At 47.4% G+C, this 19,094-nt stretch overlaps 1 protein-coding gene across 2 annotated transcripts in view; it reads left to right on the top strand.

The window, feature by feature from the left end:
- LOC148453944 (presenilin-associated rhomboid-like protein, mitochondrial) overlaps positions 1 to 19,094 on the top strand; it is a 98,169-nt gene that overhangs the window by 1,961 nt on the left and 77,114 nt on the right. For both annotated transcript variants that reach the window (XM_088461466.1, XM_088461465.1), the window contains exon 2: positions 3,671 to 3,791. In XM_088461466.1, coding sequence (XP_088317592.1) covers positions 3,730 to 3,791 — 62 coding nt within the window. In that variant the 5' untranslated portion in view covers positions 3,671 to 3,729. The remainder of the gene's footprint in view (positions 1 to 3,670; positions 3,792 to 19,094) is intronic.

Raw genomic sequence — 19,094 nt, 5'->3', positions numbered from 1 at the left:
ATTGTTCAGGGTGTATAAGCAAATTACTTCAAGGAAAGATTTTCCTACATAGGTTTAATAATCTAACAGTACATTTGTAGGGGTATTCAATATGGAGCGAAAACTCAATTTTTGCGATGTTTTCGCACCAATGACGTCATTTTAGGAGGTTTTGGTTTTACACCGTATTCAATTTCAAAGTCTTTTCTCAGGTTCGAAAAAGTCTTTGAAAAAAAAAAGGGGGATAAGTTTTCACCACTGAATAGGTGGTGAAAAAAGTGCAGAATTGGGGTTTAGGGGTGTAGGCTTAAAAAAAATAGCCTGCACCCTTCAGAATGACCCCTCGAAACGATGTGTAAAAAAAAAATAAAAAAAATCAGGACACCCCAAAAAAAGCACTTTGAATTTGGGGGCCAAAAAAAAAAAAAAAGTTGGGGGACAAAGTTAAAAAATAGCGAATTTGACTCTGGGGGCGTCCCCAAGTATGCCCCAGGTGTTTTTTTTTCATTGCAGCTGCTTGCGACAGGTGGGTTTTTCACAATTTTTTCAAGTCACTTTAGCAACTTTAAAATATGCTGACCCCTATTTCCAAGTACCCCCAATTTGATGGACATAGTTATTTTTCCCCAAAAAAAATTCTAAATGCTCTTCTGCATCATTTTCTTCAAAGTCACATTTATGCACTTTACGCGCCTATTAGAAACCCGACTTCCTTCAGTAGTTAAAAATGGGGGTACCCATAGTGATCCCCCATGTCTACACATCTTTAGGGGGTCCCTAGAATATGTCCCGAAAATTCCCGTTTTTGTCGAACCTGTAAAAAAAAGTAGCAAAAATTTACAAAAAAAATAACATAAGGTTCCCCCCCAAAAGCCAAACCAGCCCCAGGCTTGCCAGTCAGTGGTGGTTTCTAAAAATACGGGGAACAAAATGTGTAGGGTTCCACCGTATTTTAGAAACAAACACCAGGCTACAGGGACTAGTGCTGGTTTTAAATATAGGGGGCAAAAAAGACGTGGCGTACCCCCTATATTTAAGACCAGCACCAGACCCAACCGACCGGGGTGTAATGCCACAGCCCGGAGACCCAATCACCGGGGCTCCAGGTCCAAAGCATTACACCCCAAGTCGGTCAGCACAAGCCGGTGATCTCGGGGGAGTCGGGGACCCCCCAAAAAAGGGTCCCCCTCTCCCGAGCACCACAGGCTTACGCTAAAGCCTGGGGCTCATCCCCATACCCCTGGAGTGGTGGGAATGGGGGTAATAGGGGGGCCAAATAATGTCACACTATTGTACTTTACAGTGGAACTACAAGTGCCAGCATGCCTGCCATTTTGCACTTGTGGAACTACAAGTGCCAGCAGACATGCGGCACCTGTAATTTCACTGTAAAATAAATAGTTAAAAAAAGACAAAACACACACACCATGTCCAGTATAAGTTTATTACACACACCTACCCATTCACACATACTTACCTATACCAGATGAGTTTGTCCTCTTCTCCAGTAGGATTTCCCAAAAACATGGCTCTGCAAGAATGATTTCATACTCGCCTACATCCAGCGCTGGTCTCCGCAGTAATCCATGGGTGTTTTAAAACAAAAAAACGAGTTACCCGATCCACGGGTGTTACCAAGCTCAAGCAGGCAGAGACAAACTCCTTCCCGGGACTATCCAGCATCGCGCTGAATTGAATCGCCCCAATGAGAGTGGAGGGTGTGAGAGAGGTAATCTGTTAGAGAAATGGGCAGGGGGTGACAGAGGGAATCATTTAAGTTGGGTACACATTAGCCGATATGTACCCAGCGCGCCATCATGGGTAAAGGGACCGGTCATGTGGCAAGTGAATACACACTTGTCAATGCCGCCTCCAACGAGGGGTTTACAGGACAATCTGCATACTGCAGCATGACAATGTAAGGGACGTCCCCTGTCGGCCTGCAGTAGGGTCAACAGGCAATGTCACTAATGACCTGCGGGAGCGCGCATATTATGGGTGCACACTAGACAATGTACCAGATGTCACTCCAATCCGCAATATCGGACATATTGTCTAGTGAGTACCTGCCTTCAGAGAGATGGGCAGGGAGTGAGAGAGGTAAACAGGCAATTTAGTGGTGCAGGGGGTGAGAGTGCGAGTGAATCGTTAATACCTCTTTCACATTGTCATCAATTAACCCGGGTTATTGCACATGAACGCGCAGCAACCCGGGTTACTGCACAGTGTGACAGGGCCAAATTAAAATATCCTGGGTTGAGCATTTCAACCTGGGTAACGAGCAGAGTTGAACATGAGTTCAATCCGGCTAATGGTGCAGTGTGAATGGGTAACCCGGGTCCCGTTCACTGCATAGAGAGAGCCGGCCCTTGGAGATGAGATCCTCTCCAAGCACCGGCTTATCATGTAACACCGCTACGCCAGTCTAAAAGGGGTTTCAGGCGGGTTGCACCTGGGATAGACTCATGCACAAAACCCGGGTGCGACCCACAATTTACGATCTGAAAGTGGTTTACTGAGAGGGGCAGGGGGTGAGACAGGCAGGGCTGGATTTAGGATTACATGGGCCTGGAGCTGAAAAGATCAAGGGCCTATTATGAAAAGCTGAGAAGTGCGACCATTTTTGTGTGGGTGTGGCCAATGCCATGTGGGCGTGTACACACCTATTCTCTCAGCCCCAATGTCTCCCTTTATAGGTAGAAGAAATAAAAACTAATTTTTGTGTGGGAAATAGAAATACAATTGTACCTCTTATGATTTATATCAAATGGCCTGTCAACATCATGCTGTCATGACTATGGGCCTATTTTTTATATGTGGAGGTCTGTTGCTGTAGCTCCAAACGCCCCATTATTAATATGGCCATGGAGACAGGGGAGAGAGTTGCACGGGGTCAGATGGAAGCAGAAGCTGAAAGGGTACAAGTCGCATATTCCGTTGTTTATAGGAAATATACTAATTCCCCAGTATCTGCTGCACCGGATAAGGAATCGAACATGTAAGTATAGGTGGTGGCCGCTATCTCTAACATATAGCAAAGGTTGCTTCTACATCCATGAAAAATAGTGCACGTACCCAGCGAACCTACACGACAGACACAGGGCCCTGACGAGTTTACTACGTTCAGCGTTCTATAGGCGGGACAACGGCACGCATTCAGGAGAAATGGATGTGACGTCGCTTCCCTTCCACTGCGCTGACGGAAGAGCAGTGGAAGGGAAGTGTGATTGGTCATCTTGGTTTTGGCTTCGGGGCCGGCTGTTGGTCAGAAAAGTGACCGGTAAAGAGATACTCGTTGAGGAAGTAAGGAGAGATAAAAGGTGACAGCATGGATATGGAGGTGTGACCTTCAGTCTGAAATATCTTCTATTATCCCTCATATATTTGGCTCTTTGCAATGAAATTAAAACCCTGCTTTGTAACTGCTTACGCTGATAGCAGTGGTTTCGGTAATGATTTGCTTCCATAGCATAATATGGAAGATAGAATGATTATTACATTCATATTGTTTTGGTCATTGATGTTTAACAATTAAATGATAAAAGTTTTAATATTTTTTTATGGGATTTAGTTTAGCTGCAACACAGTTGCAGATTTTATTTTATTAGGCAACAGCAATTTATGTTATTTTGTTGACAATGACAAAATGCGACTCCTACTTGGTAGGTAATACATGTGCTTTGTACTTCAGATATATATGTTACGCACATCGGAAGAGGAGTCTGAATCTCCCGGTCACAGAGGATAAAAATGACGTCACCTTTCTGGATATGGAGAGCATCTACAGGGAGACACTGCTGTACAGGACGAAGGTCTGTGTACAGGTGTAGAGTCATTATAGTAAATTCGAGGATCCTTCATATTAGTTTAGTGACCTGTACTGTTTTGTAGTGATGGACATTGATGGTTTGAGACTATAAATGATTTTCTTCTGATGGTAGCTTTTTTACCATTTGTTGGCTTTCCGATGTTTGTCACCATGAGATGGTATGAGAGCGTTAAGCTGAATTCGTTAAGCTTGGCTTGTACTACATGTAACATGTTACAAGTCACTGCGCATCTGTGAACCATTGTGATTTTTCCTCCATCAATTTCTTTTGATGTGATGGTCCGTTACCATTGCATCGTTATATTCATATGCACAAGTCCATTATTACTGTCTTATTAGGCTTGAGATAATAATGAAAAAGAAAATCCTTATAGTGCGTGATGACCTCTATAGAGATTATGATTTAAATAATGGTGCCTACAAGCAGCAAAGGGGAACTACGTCAATCCCACAATAGTATCAATGAACAAGGAAAGAGAACTGCTATTAGATACACATAAAGATGATTACTGGACCAGTGTATGAAATAAAACTTAATTAACATGAATATATTATGCACAAGTAAAACAACCTCACTGATCATTTTTCGTCTCGACTATTATTACCACCATCTCCATACTGGCCTCCCCTGTTCCAGTCTCGCTCCTCTCCTATCTGTACTTAACGCTGCAGCTAGACTGATCTTCCTCTCCCAATGCTCCACATCTGCCAAATCTCTCTGCTAAGCCCTACACTGGTTTACTCTCCCCTACAGAACTCTCTTCAAACTACTCACTCTTGCGTATAAGGCCCTTTCCAACTCCACTGTTACCTACATCTCTAACCTCTTCTCCCTACATACTCCCTCTCGCCCACTCCGGTCGGCCAATGACCATCACCTTTTCTCCCGTCTTTTTACCATCTCTCACTCGCGAATCCAAGATTTCTCCTGTGCTTCCCCCCCCCCCCCCATTACTGAAATGTTTTCCCTCGTTCTATTAGACTATCCCCTAACCTGCATAGCTTTAAATGGGTGCTGAAAACCCACTTGTTCATAAACGCATATCAGCTCACTGCTTAACTATGTTGTCACAAAGTTCACCTCACCCTCTTTCATCCTACATCTCCCCCACTCCACCCTCAGCTCCCCTGTCATCTGTTTGTCTCCCTGACCCCTTACTAAGTAAGCTCCCATGAGCAGGTCCCTCCGGTCTCAGCATCTACTACTCTTGCTCACAAACTACACTCTTTACTCCTTGGACACTGCCTGAGACTTCACTTCATCTTTGTCTTTCCTTCGTATCCTCTTCTAGTGGCTCTTAACCTTTTAGTTGCGCCCTAGCCTTTGCGTACAGGTTTCAGCTTGTAATGAATATTCCCCTTGCCTCACTGGCATCAGTAACTATGTTGAGAGTTGTAGTGTTATATGCTAATTGTATATTGTATTTCTTATTGCAGAGGTTTTCAAACTCTGTCCTCGGGACCCCACACAGGTCATGCTTTCTAGGTCACACAACAGGTGCACAGGTGTATTCATTACTCACTGACACATTTTAAAAGTTCCACAGGTGGAGTTAATTATTTCACTTGTAATTCTGTGAGGAGACCTGGAAAACATGCTCTGTTGGGGGTCCTGAGGACTGAGAACCAGTGGCTTATTGTATTAACCAGTACTGTCTTGTCATTGGCCCCCTGTACAGCGCTGCGGATCACATGTGGTGATAAACAAAGCTGAATAATAAAAATAACCTAAAAGGTTGAACATAGATGACACAGATATCTCTTAGCATAATTGCTTATCAAAAACGGTGGCAGCAGTCCTGTGAAATGCGTAACAAGGTTTATGCAGTTTCACATGCTGTACCAGACAATCAAGACATGTTTTGTATTAATGACATAATACGAATCTTCAATAACTATTAACTGACTACTCAATTGGGGAAACTTGCGCCAGAAAGGACCTTGTTTAGCATTTGGATTCTGTTGGAGAATTTTTCCCCTTTTAAGGCAACATAAATCACCAATTGCTTGGACCTAATTCCCTGAATGGTTAGGGCACTGGTCCGTATATTTTCACCCTTTTAATGTCTGTAATGGAAAACCATGGTTAGGCATAGACGCATTTTCGGCAAAATAATCATCTTACGCTAGCTGTGTTGCATGGGACCTGGCAACTCACTCACGCCAGCCATACTGTACTGCATCAACAATTAACTCCCAAGTGCTTCTGAACTTCTTCCCATAAGGTGTGACTTCTGTATACAATTAGCTTCAGCTAAATAGAAACCTCCTGTGAAGGTTTATATATATATAAACAGCATATAGAAAAACATGAGCTGCGCAATTGATTCTATATAAACAGCGTAAAAAACAATAATATAATCCGATAAGAACAAACAGGCGGCACTCCCAGGCTGGTGTAAAAACGAGTGTATTTAGCAATCATTTTTACACCAGCCTGGGAGTGCCGCCTGTTTGTTCTTATCGGATTATGTATGGGCTTTTGTTCCCTTAGAGGAAGGCATTCTAGCCAGTTTCAGTTGGTGCCAGCTGCCAGCAGAGTGCCGGTTCATGTACACGTGGTGTGTGTGTGTGTGTGTGTATGTATGTATGTATGTATGTATATATATATATATATATATATAGAAAAAAAATCAATAACTATAACACCGATGTCTTATTGCACATAAAATCCTGTTTGCTTTTTAAAAAAATCCAATGTGGCTTTTAATCCATTTGTTGGAGACAAAGTATCAAAAAAGGTATTAAAAGTCTAAGGATACTGAATTTAAACCTCTATACGCTCCTGCCTATACCTTCTAAAACCTGCCTATACCTTCTAAAATTGACGCTATATGCGTATGCAGTCATACAGTAAAATAAAAGCCTTCAGACCTTGAAAATGTGTTTCCAAAGCACAAAGTATATTATTCAACATAAAAACAGTAGGTTACACGCTGTGAACTAAAGACAATTTAGCGCAAAGAAATTATACAGACCCAAGGTACAGTTATACATACGCACGCGCACTGGGACCATTTACCGGCATCCTTAAAAAACTTCCATCAACAGCATCAGCATGAAGACTCCAGATTGGAGTCTGTAAGCACATTTATACCCTTACAGGGATAAGCAATACAATAGAAAAGTTTGGCATGGTTCATTGGTTCCCAGTGCGGGTGCATCTGTTACAGGATATTTAACAGGTTGATTCAAATGGACACAGGTCAGCCTCCGACAGCCTATTGTCTCCTCTATCCCCCCTGCATGCAAATCTAAGCTGTTAATTTTACAAAGTACATTTTAGTGTTTTATATCTCTACTGTTCATAAGTTGAGAATGCAGGTTGCGATCTTCTCACCGATGCTACCGGAAAGCTGATGAGAAAGAGTCGATCAGTACAACACCAAACACTGTTTGCTTATCATGTACTAAATCTTAGATACCAAATAATCTTTTATTTCACAACATTAGCAATAAATGAATAAACCCAGGATATTACACTTTGAAGCTATGGAACCTTTTACTTGAGTGTGCAGTGTGTAAGTATTATGGGTTTGGGAAAAGACGCTAGTTAACTTGTGGCAGATGCGTACGCATGAAGCTAATAAACAGCGTTCACATGCAGGATATCATGCATTCGCTAATGTGCGTTATGTTAACAGCGCAACTGTGCGTAATGTGCGGTGTTTATGCATTTTAGTCTATTTATGATGGATTTAATATATATATATATATATATATATATATCATCCCTTACTAACATTTTTAAACTGCAATGCAATGTGTTATGGGCAGTGAGCTTCACTCTCAAACAGGGTGGAGACCCCCAGCCGATTGCTGGTGCCATCCTGTCTGACAGTGAGTTTAAAAGTTTTCTTCTGCCTAATTAGGATACCTGTGTCAGTTCTTTTCAAGCAGATTTCAAACCCGTTCATTCAGTCAAATTCAAGTGTCTGGGCCATATTACAATTGCCACAGCTACACCTGTCCACATGTGGGGTCTCTCCATTTACATGCAAAAACACCCACAGTTCCTGGTGTATTGTCTTTTCTAATTACTTTTCTCAGAAAGCTGTTTTTCTAGTGGTTTTGGTATTTTTCTATGCAAGGTTGTCCCCAGAATGGGCTTGTCATGGCTTCTAAAAGGATTACCAAAAACATTGCCATCTGTACTTAGATCGTGAGTTATAACTTAAAATGGTGCTGGAGGGCCATTCGCAAAATGGCGTCGTGCAGATTCTTATTGTTAAGATGGAGTCTGGTTGCCATTCGCAAGATGGCGTCGCTCCAAGCTATTTTTACACTGATTCTGTCTCAGCCACTAAACCAGCTTCGACAAGTCTACTGGTGAAGACAGCTTGTTAATATTTGTCAGTATTCGCTTAATCAAGCAGAGTAAAAAAGGTATCAAAGTCTCAAAGACCACTTGGTAATCATGTATAAATATTTGTATAATCAAGCAGTCCTTGTATATCGTATGGGCTATGTAAAATAAGCAAAGAAGATTCTTAAAAAACAGGGATTTCCTGTAATCCTGTGTCCGTATTACTCAGGAACCCTTTGATTCCATCTGGATTTTGGAATTATAAGTAGACGCTCCAACACATACGTATATTAACACTGCTGGTAGTGAGGTCAGGTATAGCTGCTTAATTTAAAATGACCACGGCAGCTGCTGGCATCTCACGGGTCGTCTGTCCGAGCGTCCTCAGCGGCATTTCTCCAGGCGGCTGTATTAATCCTGGCTGGGCTGATATCGGAGCAGGATGATGCTATGTTCACTTGCGTGCAGGGAAAGGTGTGGGTGGAGACCTTAACTCGCTTAGTCACGCTCACGTGACTTTCTCATGGCGTATTGAGGCTAGATGAGCAAGGACACATCTGTACAGATTGTTTTCCTCTAGTGTAAATGTTAGTGTTACCAAAGTTAGCCTTTATTAGACAAGTTATTTTGTGAAATTTATTATTAACTTTGCAACATAATTCTACCCTATGATAGTGAATTAAATTAACTGAATCAATTTTCTTTTAAGATTGTTTCTTATTAAGTGAAAAACTTATTAGCTGTCTTTGCTTCATATTATAATGTTGAAGGACTTCTGTGGATATACAGATGTGTCCTCACCCGTCTTTGCTGCAGTCGCGCCAGACTGCTACTCATGGTGCGCCTGGTCCTTTGAGACTCTGCTAGCGCCTTGCATCTTTTTTTCCGAAAATGCATCATGCCCATATTCAATTTGAGGCGAAATGTCCAGACTTTTCGCCTCCTTCACCTGTTTTCCAGGCAAAAAAGTATCGGGCGCGTGCCTGCTATTCCCCATATTCAATTCCAAAGTAGGCAAAACCTGGATCGGCGAAAAGTCATGTCAATTTTCGGGTTTTGTTCCTAGGAACCCCCTAAAGATGTCCAGACATGGGGGTTCAGTCTGGGTACCCCCATTTAGCCCTGCAGAATGTGTTCTGCATTTTTAAATAGCCGCGGCAGGTGTGTTTTCCCGACATTGAAGAAGTGATGCAGAAGAGCACTAAGCTTTTTTTTTGTTTGTTTTTAAAAGTGGTCCCATCAAATTTGGGGTACATGAAAATGGGTACTAACAAATTTTTAAGTCCCTAAACTAATTTTTAAAATATTCTGCAAAAAAGTTCCTGCCGCTAGTAGCCTATTCTAGAATACACCTGCCGCATACTTACAGAATACCCCTGAACCTATTTCGCTATTTTTAAACACTATTCCCCTATTTTTTTTTCTGCCCAAAATTTTACATTTTTTTGGGGTGTCCCGAATTTTTTTTTTTTTTTACACATTTCATTTTAAGGTGGCATTCCCTTTTAAGCCTGCACCCCTGAACCCCAATTATGCATTTTTTTTTTTTCGCCTGCTAAAGACTGGTGAAAAATTATTACCGTGTTTTTTTTACTTTGACTTTTTGCTCCTGCGAAAAGTCAATGTAATTGAATATGGGAATATTTGAAATAGGTGAAAATTACGTAATCGGCGATAAATTTCGCCTCCAATTGAATTCGAGCAATGCAATGCGACTAGGACAAACCAGGAGACTATGCTGATTAATTTGCTGAGTGACACTTTAATATATCTGTGTGCAACTGAGTCTTTCAAGCTGTATATGAAGTGCTACGATGTAGCAGCCGCATCTTTTTTTATTCCGACTTCCGCTGTAGCTTATATAAAGACTCCGGTGCGCACAAATATACAAGTGTCACATATGAAATTAATCGACATATTCTGCTGGTGCATCCTTGTTGCACGCATTGCAAAAAAGATGCCCGGCGATAGTAGAGTAGGACGGGACGTGACGGCTCACTCGCCTCAGGCAAGCCGCGCTGCATGGTGTATTGAGGCTAGATGAATGAGGACACATCTGCAGAGCCGGCCCTAGCCCATTTGGAGCCCTAGGCAAAATTTTGACTGGTGCCCCCAACAACTTCCCATACCGAGCTGAACAGCCCCTCAGGAAACAAACAGGTGGCCCTCCTCAGTAGGTGCTGTCGACGTTTTAAGACCCATCTGTCTTTTCATCAGGACATGTCTTGATGAGAAAACCAATGGGTCTTGAAACATCAACTGAACCTATGTGATTTGTGACAAAATATCACTTTGTCACAACTACTGAGGAGTGCCGCATGTTTTTTTCCTGAGGGGCTGTTCAGCTCGGTAAATGTATCCAGATCGTCTGGCTGAATGTGTGTATGTATGTGTATATATGTATGTATGTATGTATGTGTGTGTGTGTGTATGTATGTATATATATATATATATATATATATGTATGTATTAGGGGTGAGCGGGTTCGGATTTCTGAAATCCGAACCCCCCCGAGCCCCCCCGATCCGAGTCCGATCCGAGTCAGGCTCGACTTTTCCCGCCTGACTCGGATCTGAAATCGAGGCAAAACGTCATCATCCCGCCTTCCGAGTCTCGCGGGTTTTGGATCCTATATAAGGTACCCGCGTCGGCGCCATTTTCTCACTCGGCTGTGGACAGTGAAGACGGAGGGTGGGAGTTAGGGCTGTGTAGTGTAGTGTAGTGTAGTGCTGCTGTTGTCCACTACTTCAAAGTCCATAGGGGCTGGCTGTGTTGTGCTGTGCTGCTGTTGTTAATAGGGGCTGTGTCCACTACTTCAAAGTCCATAGGGGCTGGCTGGACTGTGTTGTGCAGTCAGTTCTCCATAGGGGCTGTGTCCACTCCAAAGTCCTGTGCAGTGTCCCAGTCCTAAAGGAGTGCTGTAGTGTTGTCCAGGGGGTGCTCTGTCCATCAGGGGTGCTCCCCCCAAGTGCTAAAAAAATAATATATTTTCTGTGTTTGTGAATTGTGTGCGCAGTAGCCGCACGTGCATCAACAAAGTAGTGCCAAGCGTGCGCCTGTGTCATAAGTAAAGGGCCGGCTGGCTTGACCGTTAAAGGGTGCTGTAACCCCCGAAAGTACACTCTAGTCCAAACCAAAAAAAAATAATTTTCTGTGTTTGTGAATTGTGTGCGCAGTAGCCGCACGTGCATCAACAAAGTAGTGCCAAGCGTGCGCCTGTGTCATAAGTAAAGGGCCGGCTGGCTTGACCGTTAAAGGGTGCTGTAACCCCCGAAAGTACACTCCAGTCCAAACCAAAAAAAAATAATTTTCTGTGTTTGTGAATTGTGTGCGCAGTAGCCGCACGTGCATCAACAAAGTAGTGCCAAGCGTGCGCCTGTGTCATAAGTAAAGGGCCGGCTGGCTTGACCGTTAAGGGTGCTGTAACCCCCGAAAGTACACTCCAGTCCAAACCAAAAAAAAAATTATTTTCTGTGTTTGTGAATTGTGTGCGCAGTAGCCGCACGTGCATCAACAAAGTAGTGCCAAGCGTGCGCCTGTGTCATAAGTAAAGGGCCGGCTGGCTTGACCGTTAAGGGTGCTGTAACCCCCGAAAGTACACTCCAGTCCAAACCAAAAAAAAAATTATTTTCTGTGTTTGTGAATTGTGTGCGCAGTAGCCGCACGTGCATCAACAAAGTAGTGCCAAGCGTGCACCTGTGTCATAAGTAAAGGGCCGGCTGGCTTGACCGTTAAGGGTGCTGTAACCCCCAAAGTACACTCCAGTCCATACCAAAAAAAAAATTATTTTCTGTGTTTGTGAATTGTGTGCGCAGTAGCCGCACGTGCATCAACAAAGTAGTGCCAAGCGTGCGCCTGTGTCATAAGTAAAGGGCCGGCTGGCTTGACCGTTAAAGGGTGCTGTAACCCCCAAAGTACACTCCAGTCCAAACCAAAAAAAATATTATTTTCTGTGTTTGTGAATTGTGTGCGCAGTAGCCGCACGTGCATCAACAAAGTAGTGCCAAGCGTGCGCCTGTGTCATAAGTAAAGGGCCGGCTGGCTTGACCGTTAAGGGTGCTGTAACCCCCGAAAGTACACTCCAGTCCAAACCAAAAAAAAAATTATTTTCTGTGTTTGTGAATTGTGTGCGCAGTAGCCGCACGTGCATCAACAAAGTAGTGCCAAGCGTGCGCCTGTGTCATAAGTAAAGGGCCGGCTGGCTTGACCGTTAAAGGGTGCTGTAGCCCCCAAAGTACACTCCAGTCCAAACCAAAAAAAAAATTATTTTCTGTGTTTGTGAATTGTGTGCGCAGTAGCCGCACGTGCATCAACAAAGTAGTGCCAAGCGTGCGCCTGTGTCATAAGTAAAGGGCCGGCTGGCTTGACCGTTAAAGGGTGCTGTAGCCCCCAAAGTACACTCCAGTCCAAACCAAAATAAAATTATTTCTACTTCAGGGTCCATAGGGTATCCACAGGATACCTTGGGTATAGGTGTGACGTCAGTCGCAGGGCACCAAAGAGTTAAGCTTTCAGCCTCCCAGGATGCACTAGGTCCCCCTCCTATACCCCGCCCCCGGGCCAAGGCACCTCAGTTTAGTTTGGTGCCCGGCCGGAGTCGGGTGCACCTGTTGGAGTGGGGGCTAGAAGAGCCCCTGAAGCTTTTTCTTCATGCAGCGGTGGCTGCACATCTGCATGAACAGCATGGACAGTCAGTCCTGACGTCCATGCTGTCTTCCCTACACCCCGCCGGTACCAGAACGCCGGTACTGATCCGGGGATGCTGGTGGGCGTCTGGGGTCACAGCTAGCGGTGACCCCAGATGCTCCGGACCATGGCCGGATTCAAGGGGGACAGAGGTAAGCAGCGGGGTCCCGCGGTGGGTCCCCGCTGATCACATGGTCCTAAGTCCCCAGGCAGGGGGCTCCCTGGGGACTGGCTGCAGCGTGGAGCCAGGCGACCAACCTGCGCTTCCACTACCCCCTGGGACAGCAGACCGCAGCAGAGCGGTAGCGCTGCGGCGTCCCAGGGGTTAAATGCATGCCAGGGGAGCGCGCCTTCCCTGTCTCACAGCCGGCGCCTCCCCCGCTGCACACAGCCCTCTCTGCACTGTGCTGACTGGTCCTGTGTCAGCGCTCCTCCCCCAGGCCAGCTTCTCTCTGCTCCTCGGCGGCCATCTTCTCTGCAACGCATGGTGAACGCTGCTGGAAGTCTGGAAGGAAGCATCGTGGTCTGGGTCCCCCCGCATACCTCTCCTCCGCTGTGGCTCAGGTCTGTGTATGCAGCGCTGTGTCCTACCAGGCCCTGTGTCTGTGTAGTTGAGTGATCAGCGCTGTTAGTGCAGGAATTGTTATTTCTCTGCATTGTATGTGACTGTGCTAGCGCTGCCTGTAACTTTTCTTCTCTAAACTGTCAGCTTTATTACTGTCCCTGTTCTTTCTGCTAAAGCCCTTGCGGTGCGGTGCTGCAGGGTGGTCTCTCGCCTATTTAATACTTAATTGGTGAGAGAGGTCACATACGTGGTGCCATAATGTCTGAAAGTGATTTTCCCCTCCGGCTACAGTGTACCACGTGCAAAGTACCGTTAGCGGAGGGGGAGGGTAGCGCGGAGGGCCTTTGCCGGCAGTGTTTGTCCATGGCGCGGCCTATTACGGTTACAGCACCGGTACAGGAGCCGCCCTGGGCTTGTTTCGCTCAGGCGTTAACAGCTTTGTGGGCCAGTTAGCTCCGCAGCCCGCGTTTACTCCGATGGGTTTGTCCCAGCAGTCTGTGGTGTCGTCACCCATGCAGGGGTTCCCACGACAATTGGTGGTACCCCACAGTCTCCCTATTTCCCCGCTCCCGGGTTCTCAGGAGCCAGCGTGGGTTAACTCCCTGACGAGTTCTGTACAGCACTTGTCGGATGTGTTGCAAGGGGAGTCTGTGATGCGGCCTCATAAAAGGCCGGTGGCGTCTCTGTCCGCTCCTTATGAGGATGACGAAGGGACGTCTGATGATGGGGAGATTCTGGATCCTTACGATCAGGAACCTTTCCATACTAAGGACGCTGATGCTAAGTCCAAAGTATATATTCCTGGACTTATTCGGGCGGTCCGCACAGCCTTGGTGATTGAGGACGAAGTTCCCCCAGCGGCTAAATCTAAGTATGCCTTTTTCAAAGATGTGAAGGGCGATGCCACAGTCTTTCCTCTTTCGGGTCAGTTGGTGGACCATTTAGAGGAGGCGTGGAAACAACCTGGCAAAAGATACCAGCCGCAGAGACGCCTGGCGGTGGCTTATCCGTTCGCGGATAATTATTTTGCGAAGTGTGAATCCCCTCCACAGGTGGATTCTCACGTGACCCGTCTTGTCCGTAGTGCCACATTGCCGATGCCATCCATGTCCTCCCTTAAGGATGCTACGGACCGCAAGGTAGAAATCTGCCTGAAGTCCGCTTATTCCCTTGCAGGGGGGGCAGCACGGCCGGCTATGGCCATTTGCTGGGTTGCCAGAGCGATGGAGCGCTGGGCGGATTCATTAGAGGCTTCTTTTGAATCCGACTGTCCGGCCGAACAGGCAGAGTTGATTGGCAATCTCCGTGATTCGGCCACCTACATCAACGAGGCGGCTCTAGACATTAGTACTCTGGTGTCTAGAATTTCTTCAGCAGCGGTAGCTGCTCGTCGCACCTTGTGGCTGCGATCCTGGAAGGCGGACGCAGATCCAAGAAAGGTCTGGAAGCGTTGCCGTTTACCGGAGAAGTTCTCTTCGGTCCGGATCTGGATAAGATTGTGGCCACGCTGGCGGCAGCCAAATCTGCTTGTCTCCCGTCGGCCGCTGCTCCTTCTGGTTCTGGACCATCGTCCTTTCGGTCATCTAGGGCCCAGGGCAGGCCCAAACCACAGTCGTTTCCTCGACAGGCTGGCCCTAAGAAATCGGTCAAGCCCCGGAAACAGGCATGGAGTACCAGACGTCCGGCCCCCAAGCCAGATGACAAGCCTGCGGCCTGACGGTCCGGGTCTCCCCTTGGGGGATCCCAGGGTGGGAGGCCGCCTGCTGCAGTTCTCCCGGTGTTGGTCGTTCACTACGACAGACACTTGGGTTCTGGAGGTGGTCTCTCACGGGTACGCCCTCTCCTTCCGGCACAGACCCCCGGCTCGATTCTTCACCACGGGTCTACCGTCAGACCGGAACAAGGCTACGGAGCTGCGGAAGGTATTGCACACTATGCTCCAGGCTGGAGTTATAGTGCCTGTTCCATTCTCCCAGAGGGGCCAGGGTTTCTATTCAAATCTATTTTTGGTACAGAAACCCAATGGGTCATATCGTCCGATTCTCAACCTCAAAGCACTCAACAAGTCTTTGCGGGTCCCGAAGTTTCGGATGGAGACCCTACGGTCCATCATTCTGGCGCTGGAACCTGGGGACTACATGGTGTCATTGGACATACAGGACGCTATGGCGGTCATGGCGGCTTCTCTGCGGCTGCAAGGAGTCCGCATGTTGCCGTACTTGGACGACCTGTTATTGGTGGCAGGATCTCCAGAGCTCCTGTTACACCACTTGGACCTGACCATTGCACTGCTGCAACGGCACGGCTGGCTAATCAACTGGCAGAAGTCCACTCTAATCCCGTCTCGGAGGATTCTGCATCTTGGAGCCTTATTGGACTCGGGACAGCAAAGGATCTTCGTGACGGAGGACAAGATCTCTGCTTTACAGTCAAGGGTGCGCAGTTGTCTGCACAGCCGCCGGGTGTCCTTACACTCGGCGATGAGGTTACTGGGCTCCATGGTGTCGGTGTTCGACATGGTGGAATACGCCCAGTTTCACTCCAGACCTCTGCAGCACCTGATCCTGTCCAAGTGGAACGGGCTGCCTCAGTCTCTGAAGTTCCAGACGATTGTGCTCACCCCGGAGGTTCGCCTGTCCCTTGCGTGGTGGTTAAAGACGACCCACCTCAACAAGGGACGTCCGTTCTGGGTTCCAAATTGGGTCCTGTTGACAACGGACGCCAGTCTTCGGGGCTGGGGAGCAGTTTCGGGTCCACACTTGTTCCAGGGCAGGTGGACACCGACAGAAGCGGAGCTTCCAATAAATATCTTGGAACTCCGTGCGGTCTTCAATGCTCTCCTGCAGGCACAGCGGTTTCTCCAGGGTCACCCGGTGCAGGTCCAGTCGGACAATGCTACCACCGTGGCCTACATAAACAGGCAAGGAGGAACTCGCAGTCGGGCGGCTCTCGTAGAGGTCTCTCGGATCCTGGTTTGGGCGGAGCGCAATCTTCCGGCCATATCAGCGGTCTTCATCCCGGGAGTGCTAAATTGGGAGGCGGACTTTCTAAGTCGCCAGGACGTTCATCCAGGGGAATGGTCCCTGCACCCGGACGTTTTTCAACTACTGGTGGACAGGTGGGGTCTTCCAGAAATCGACCTCATGGCGTCCCGGCACAACAACAGGTTGCCGGTGTACGGGTCTCGCACAAGAGACGAAGGGGCGTCTCTGGTGGATGCTCTGTCCGTCTGGTGGACGTTCAGGTTCGCATACCTGTTCCCTCCGGTCTCCCTTCTTCCACGGGTAATCCGGAAATTCAAACAGGAAGGAGGGACGCTCCTGTTGATAGCTCCCGCGTGGCCCAGATGGCACTGGTTCTCAGACCTTCAGGGTCTGTCCGTGGACAGTCCTCTGCGGTTGCCGCTACGACCGGACCTTCTGTCTCAGGGTCCTTGTCTTCACCCGGACCTGACTCGGCTGTCTTTGGCGGCGTGGCTGTTGAGACGGCCATACTGAGGTCCTGGGGGTTTTCCAGCTCTGTGGTGCGTACCATGTTACGAGCTCGGAAACCGTCTTCCGCGAGGATATACCATCGCGTGTGGCATACGTTCTTCCAGTGGTGTCGACCGAGAGGTTATGCACCGCGGGAGTTTCGTCTGTCTCGGATTCTCGCCTTCCTGCAAGCGGGACTAGATCATGGGCTTCGCCTTGCTTCTTTGAAGGTACAGGTTTCGGCCCTATCTGTCTGGTTTCACCGTAGGATTGCTACAATCCCGGATGTGCGCACCTTTATGCAAGGTGTTCTCCGTATTCAGCCGCCCTTTGTTCCACCTGTGGCGCCTTGGGATTTGGCTGTGGTCCTGAGGGCTCTCCAAGGACCGCCGTTTGAACAACTGGGCGCAGTGGATATTAAATGGCTAACAGCTAAGACTGTTTTCCTTCTGGCCGTTGCTTCAGCCAGACGTGTTTCTGAGTTAGGGGCTCTTTCTTGTAGACCCCCTTTCTTGGTTTTTCATGGGAACAGGGCAGTGCTCCGCACTCGGCCCGAGTTTCTTCCCAAAGTTGTTTCCCAGTTTCATGTTAACGAGGAAATAGTTGTTCCGGCCTTTAACTCACCGGGTCTTTCCGTGGGTGAGGCCTCTTTGGATGTTGTGCGGGCCTTAAGGACTTATGTTGACCGCACTTCTTTGTTTAGGAAGTCGGACGCTTTGTTGTCCTCTATGGCTTCTGTAAAAAGGGTTGGCCTGCTTCAAAGCAAACTTTGGCAGCCTGGATCCGTATGGCTATTTCTGAAGCTTATCTTCATGAAGGCCTACCGGTCCCTCCTTCTCTGAAGGCTCATTCCACTAGGTCTGTGGGTCCTTCGTGGGCAGCTCGACGTGGTGCCTCGGCAGTTCAGATCTGCAAGGCTGCTACGTGGTCTTCTGTCCATACCTTCGTGAGGTATTACAGGTTTGACACCTTCGCCTCTCAGGATGCTTCCTTCGGGCGGCGGATTCTCCTTTCTGCACAGGAGCGTCCCCACCCTTAAAGGATACTGCTTTGGGACATCCCCAAGGTATCCTGTGGATACCCTATGGACCCTGAAGTAGAAAATATGAGATATGGTAAGAACTTACCCTTGTTATCTCTATTTCTACGAAGTCCATAGGGTTCCACAGGACTCCCGCCCTGTCGCACCTGTGCTGCAGATGGGCTTTGCTCTGGTCACCGGTTTTCCGTCTCCCTCTGGTGAGAATGTGATTCTTGTATGTGTCCAGATCTTTGTTCTCTCTCTTCCTTCTCCTCCTCCGGCCTATGGCTTGGTAACTAACTGAGGTGCCTTGGCCCGGGGGCGGGGTATAGGAGGGGGACCTAGTGCATCCTGGGAGGCTGAAAGCTTAACTCTTTGGTGCCCTGCGACTGACGTCACACCTATACCCAAGGTATCCTGTGGAACCCTATGGACTTCGTAGAAATAGAGATAACAAGGGTAAGTTCTTACCATATCTCATATTTTTCTGTGTTTGTGAATTGTGTGCGCAGTAGCCGCACGTGCATCAACAAAGTAGTGCCAAGCGTGCGCCTGTGTCATAAGTAAAGGGCCGGCTGGCTTGACCGTTAAAGGGTGCTGTAACCCCCAAAGTACACTCAAGTCCAAACCAAAAAAAATATTATTTTCTGTGTTTGTGAATTGTGTGCGCAGTAGCCGCACGTGCATCAACAAAGTAGTGCCAAGCGTGCGCCTGTGTCATAAGTAAAGGGCCGGCTGGCTTGACCGTTAAAGGGTGCTGTAACCCCCGAAAGTACACTCCAGTCCAAACCAAAAAAAATATTATTTTCTGTGTTTGTGAATTGTGTGCGCAGTAGCCGCACGTGCATCAACAAAGTAGTGCCAAGCGTGCGCCTGTGTCATAAGTAAAGGGCCGGCTGGCTTGACCGTTAAGGGTGCTGTAACCCCCGAAAGTACACTCCAGTCCAAACCAAAAAAAAAATTATTTTCTGTGTTTGTGAATTGTGTGCGCAGTAGCCGCACGTGCATCAACAAAGTAGTGCCAAGCGTGCGCCTGTGTCATAAGTAAAGGGCCGGCTGGCTTGACCGTTAAAGGGTGCTGTAACCCCCAAAGTACACTCCAGTCCAAACCAAAAAAAAAATTATTTTCTGTGTTTGTGAATTGTGTGCGCAGTAGCTGCACGTGCATCAACAAAGTAGTGCCAAGCGTGCGCCTGTGTCATAAGTAAAGGGCCGGCTGGCTTGACCGTTAAAGG

This window comes from Taudactylus pleione, unplaced genomic scaffold (genome assembly GCF_031769625.1).
Source record: "Taudactylus pleione unplaced genomic scaffold, aTauple2 ptg001058l, whole genome shotgun sequence".
NCBI lineage: Eukaryota > Metazoa > Chordata > Amphibia > Anura > Myobatrachidae > Taudactylus > Taudactylus pleione.
This window is presented reverse-complemented; position numbering and strand designations above follow the sequence as displayed.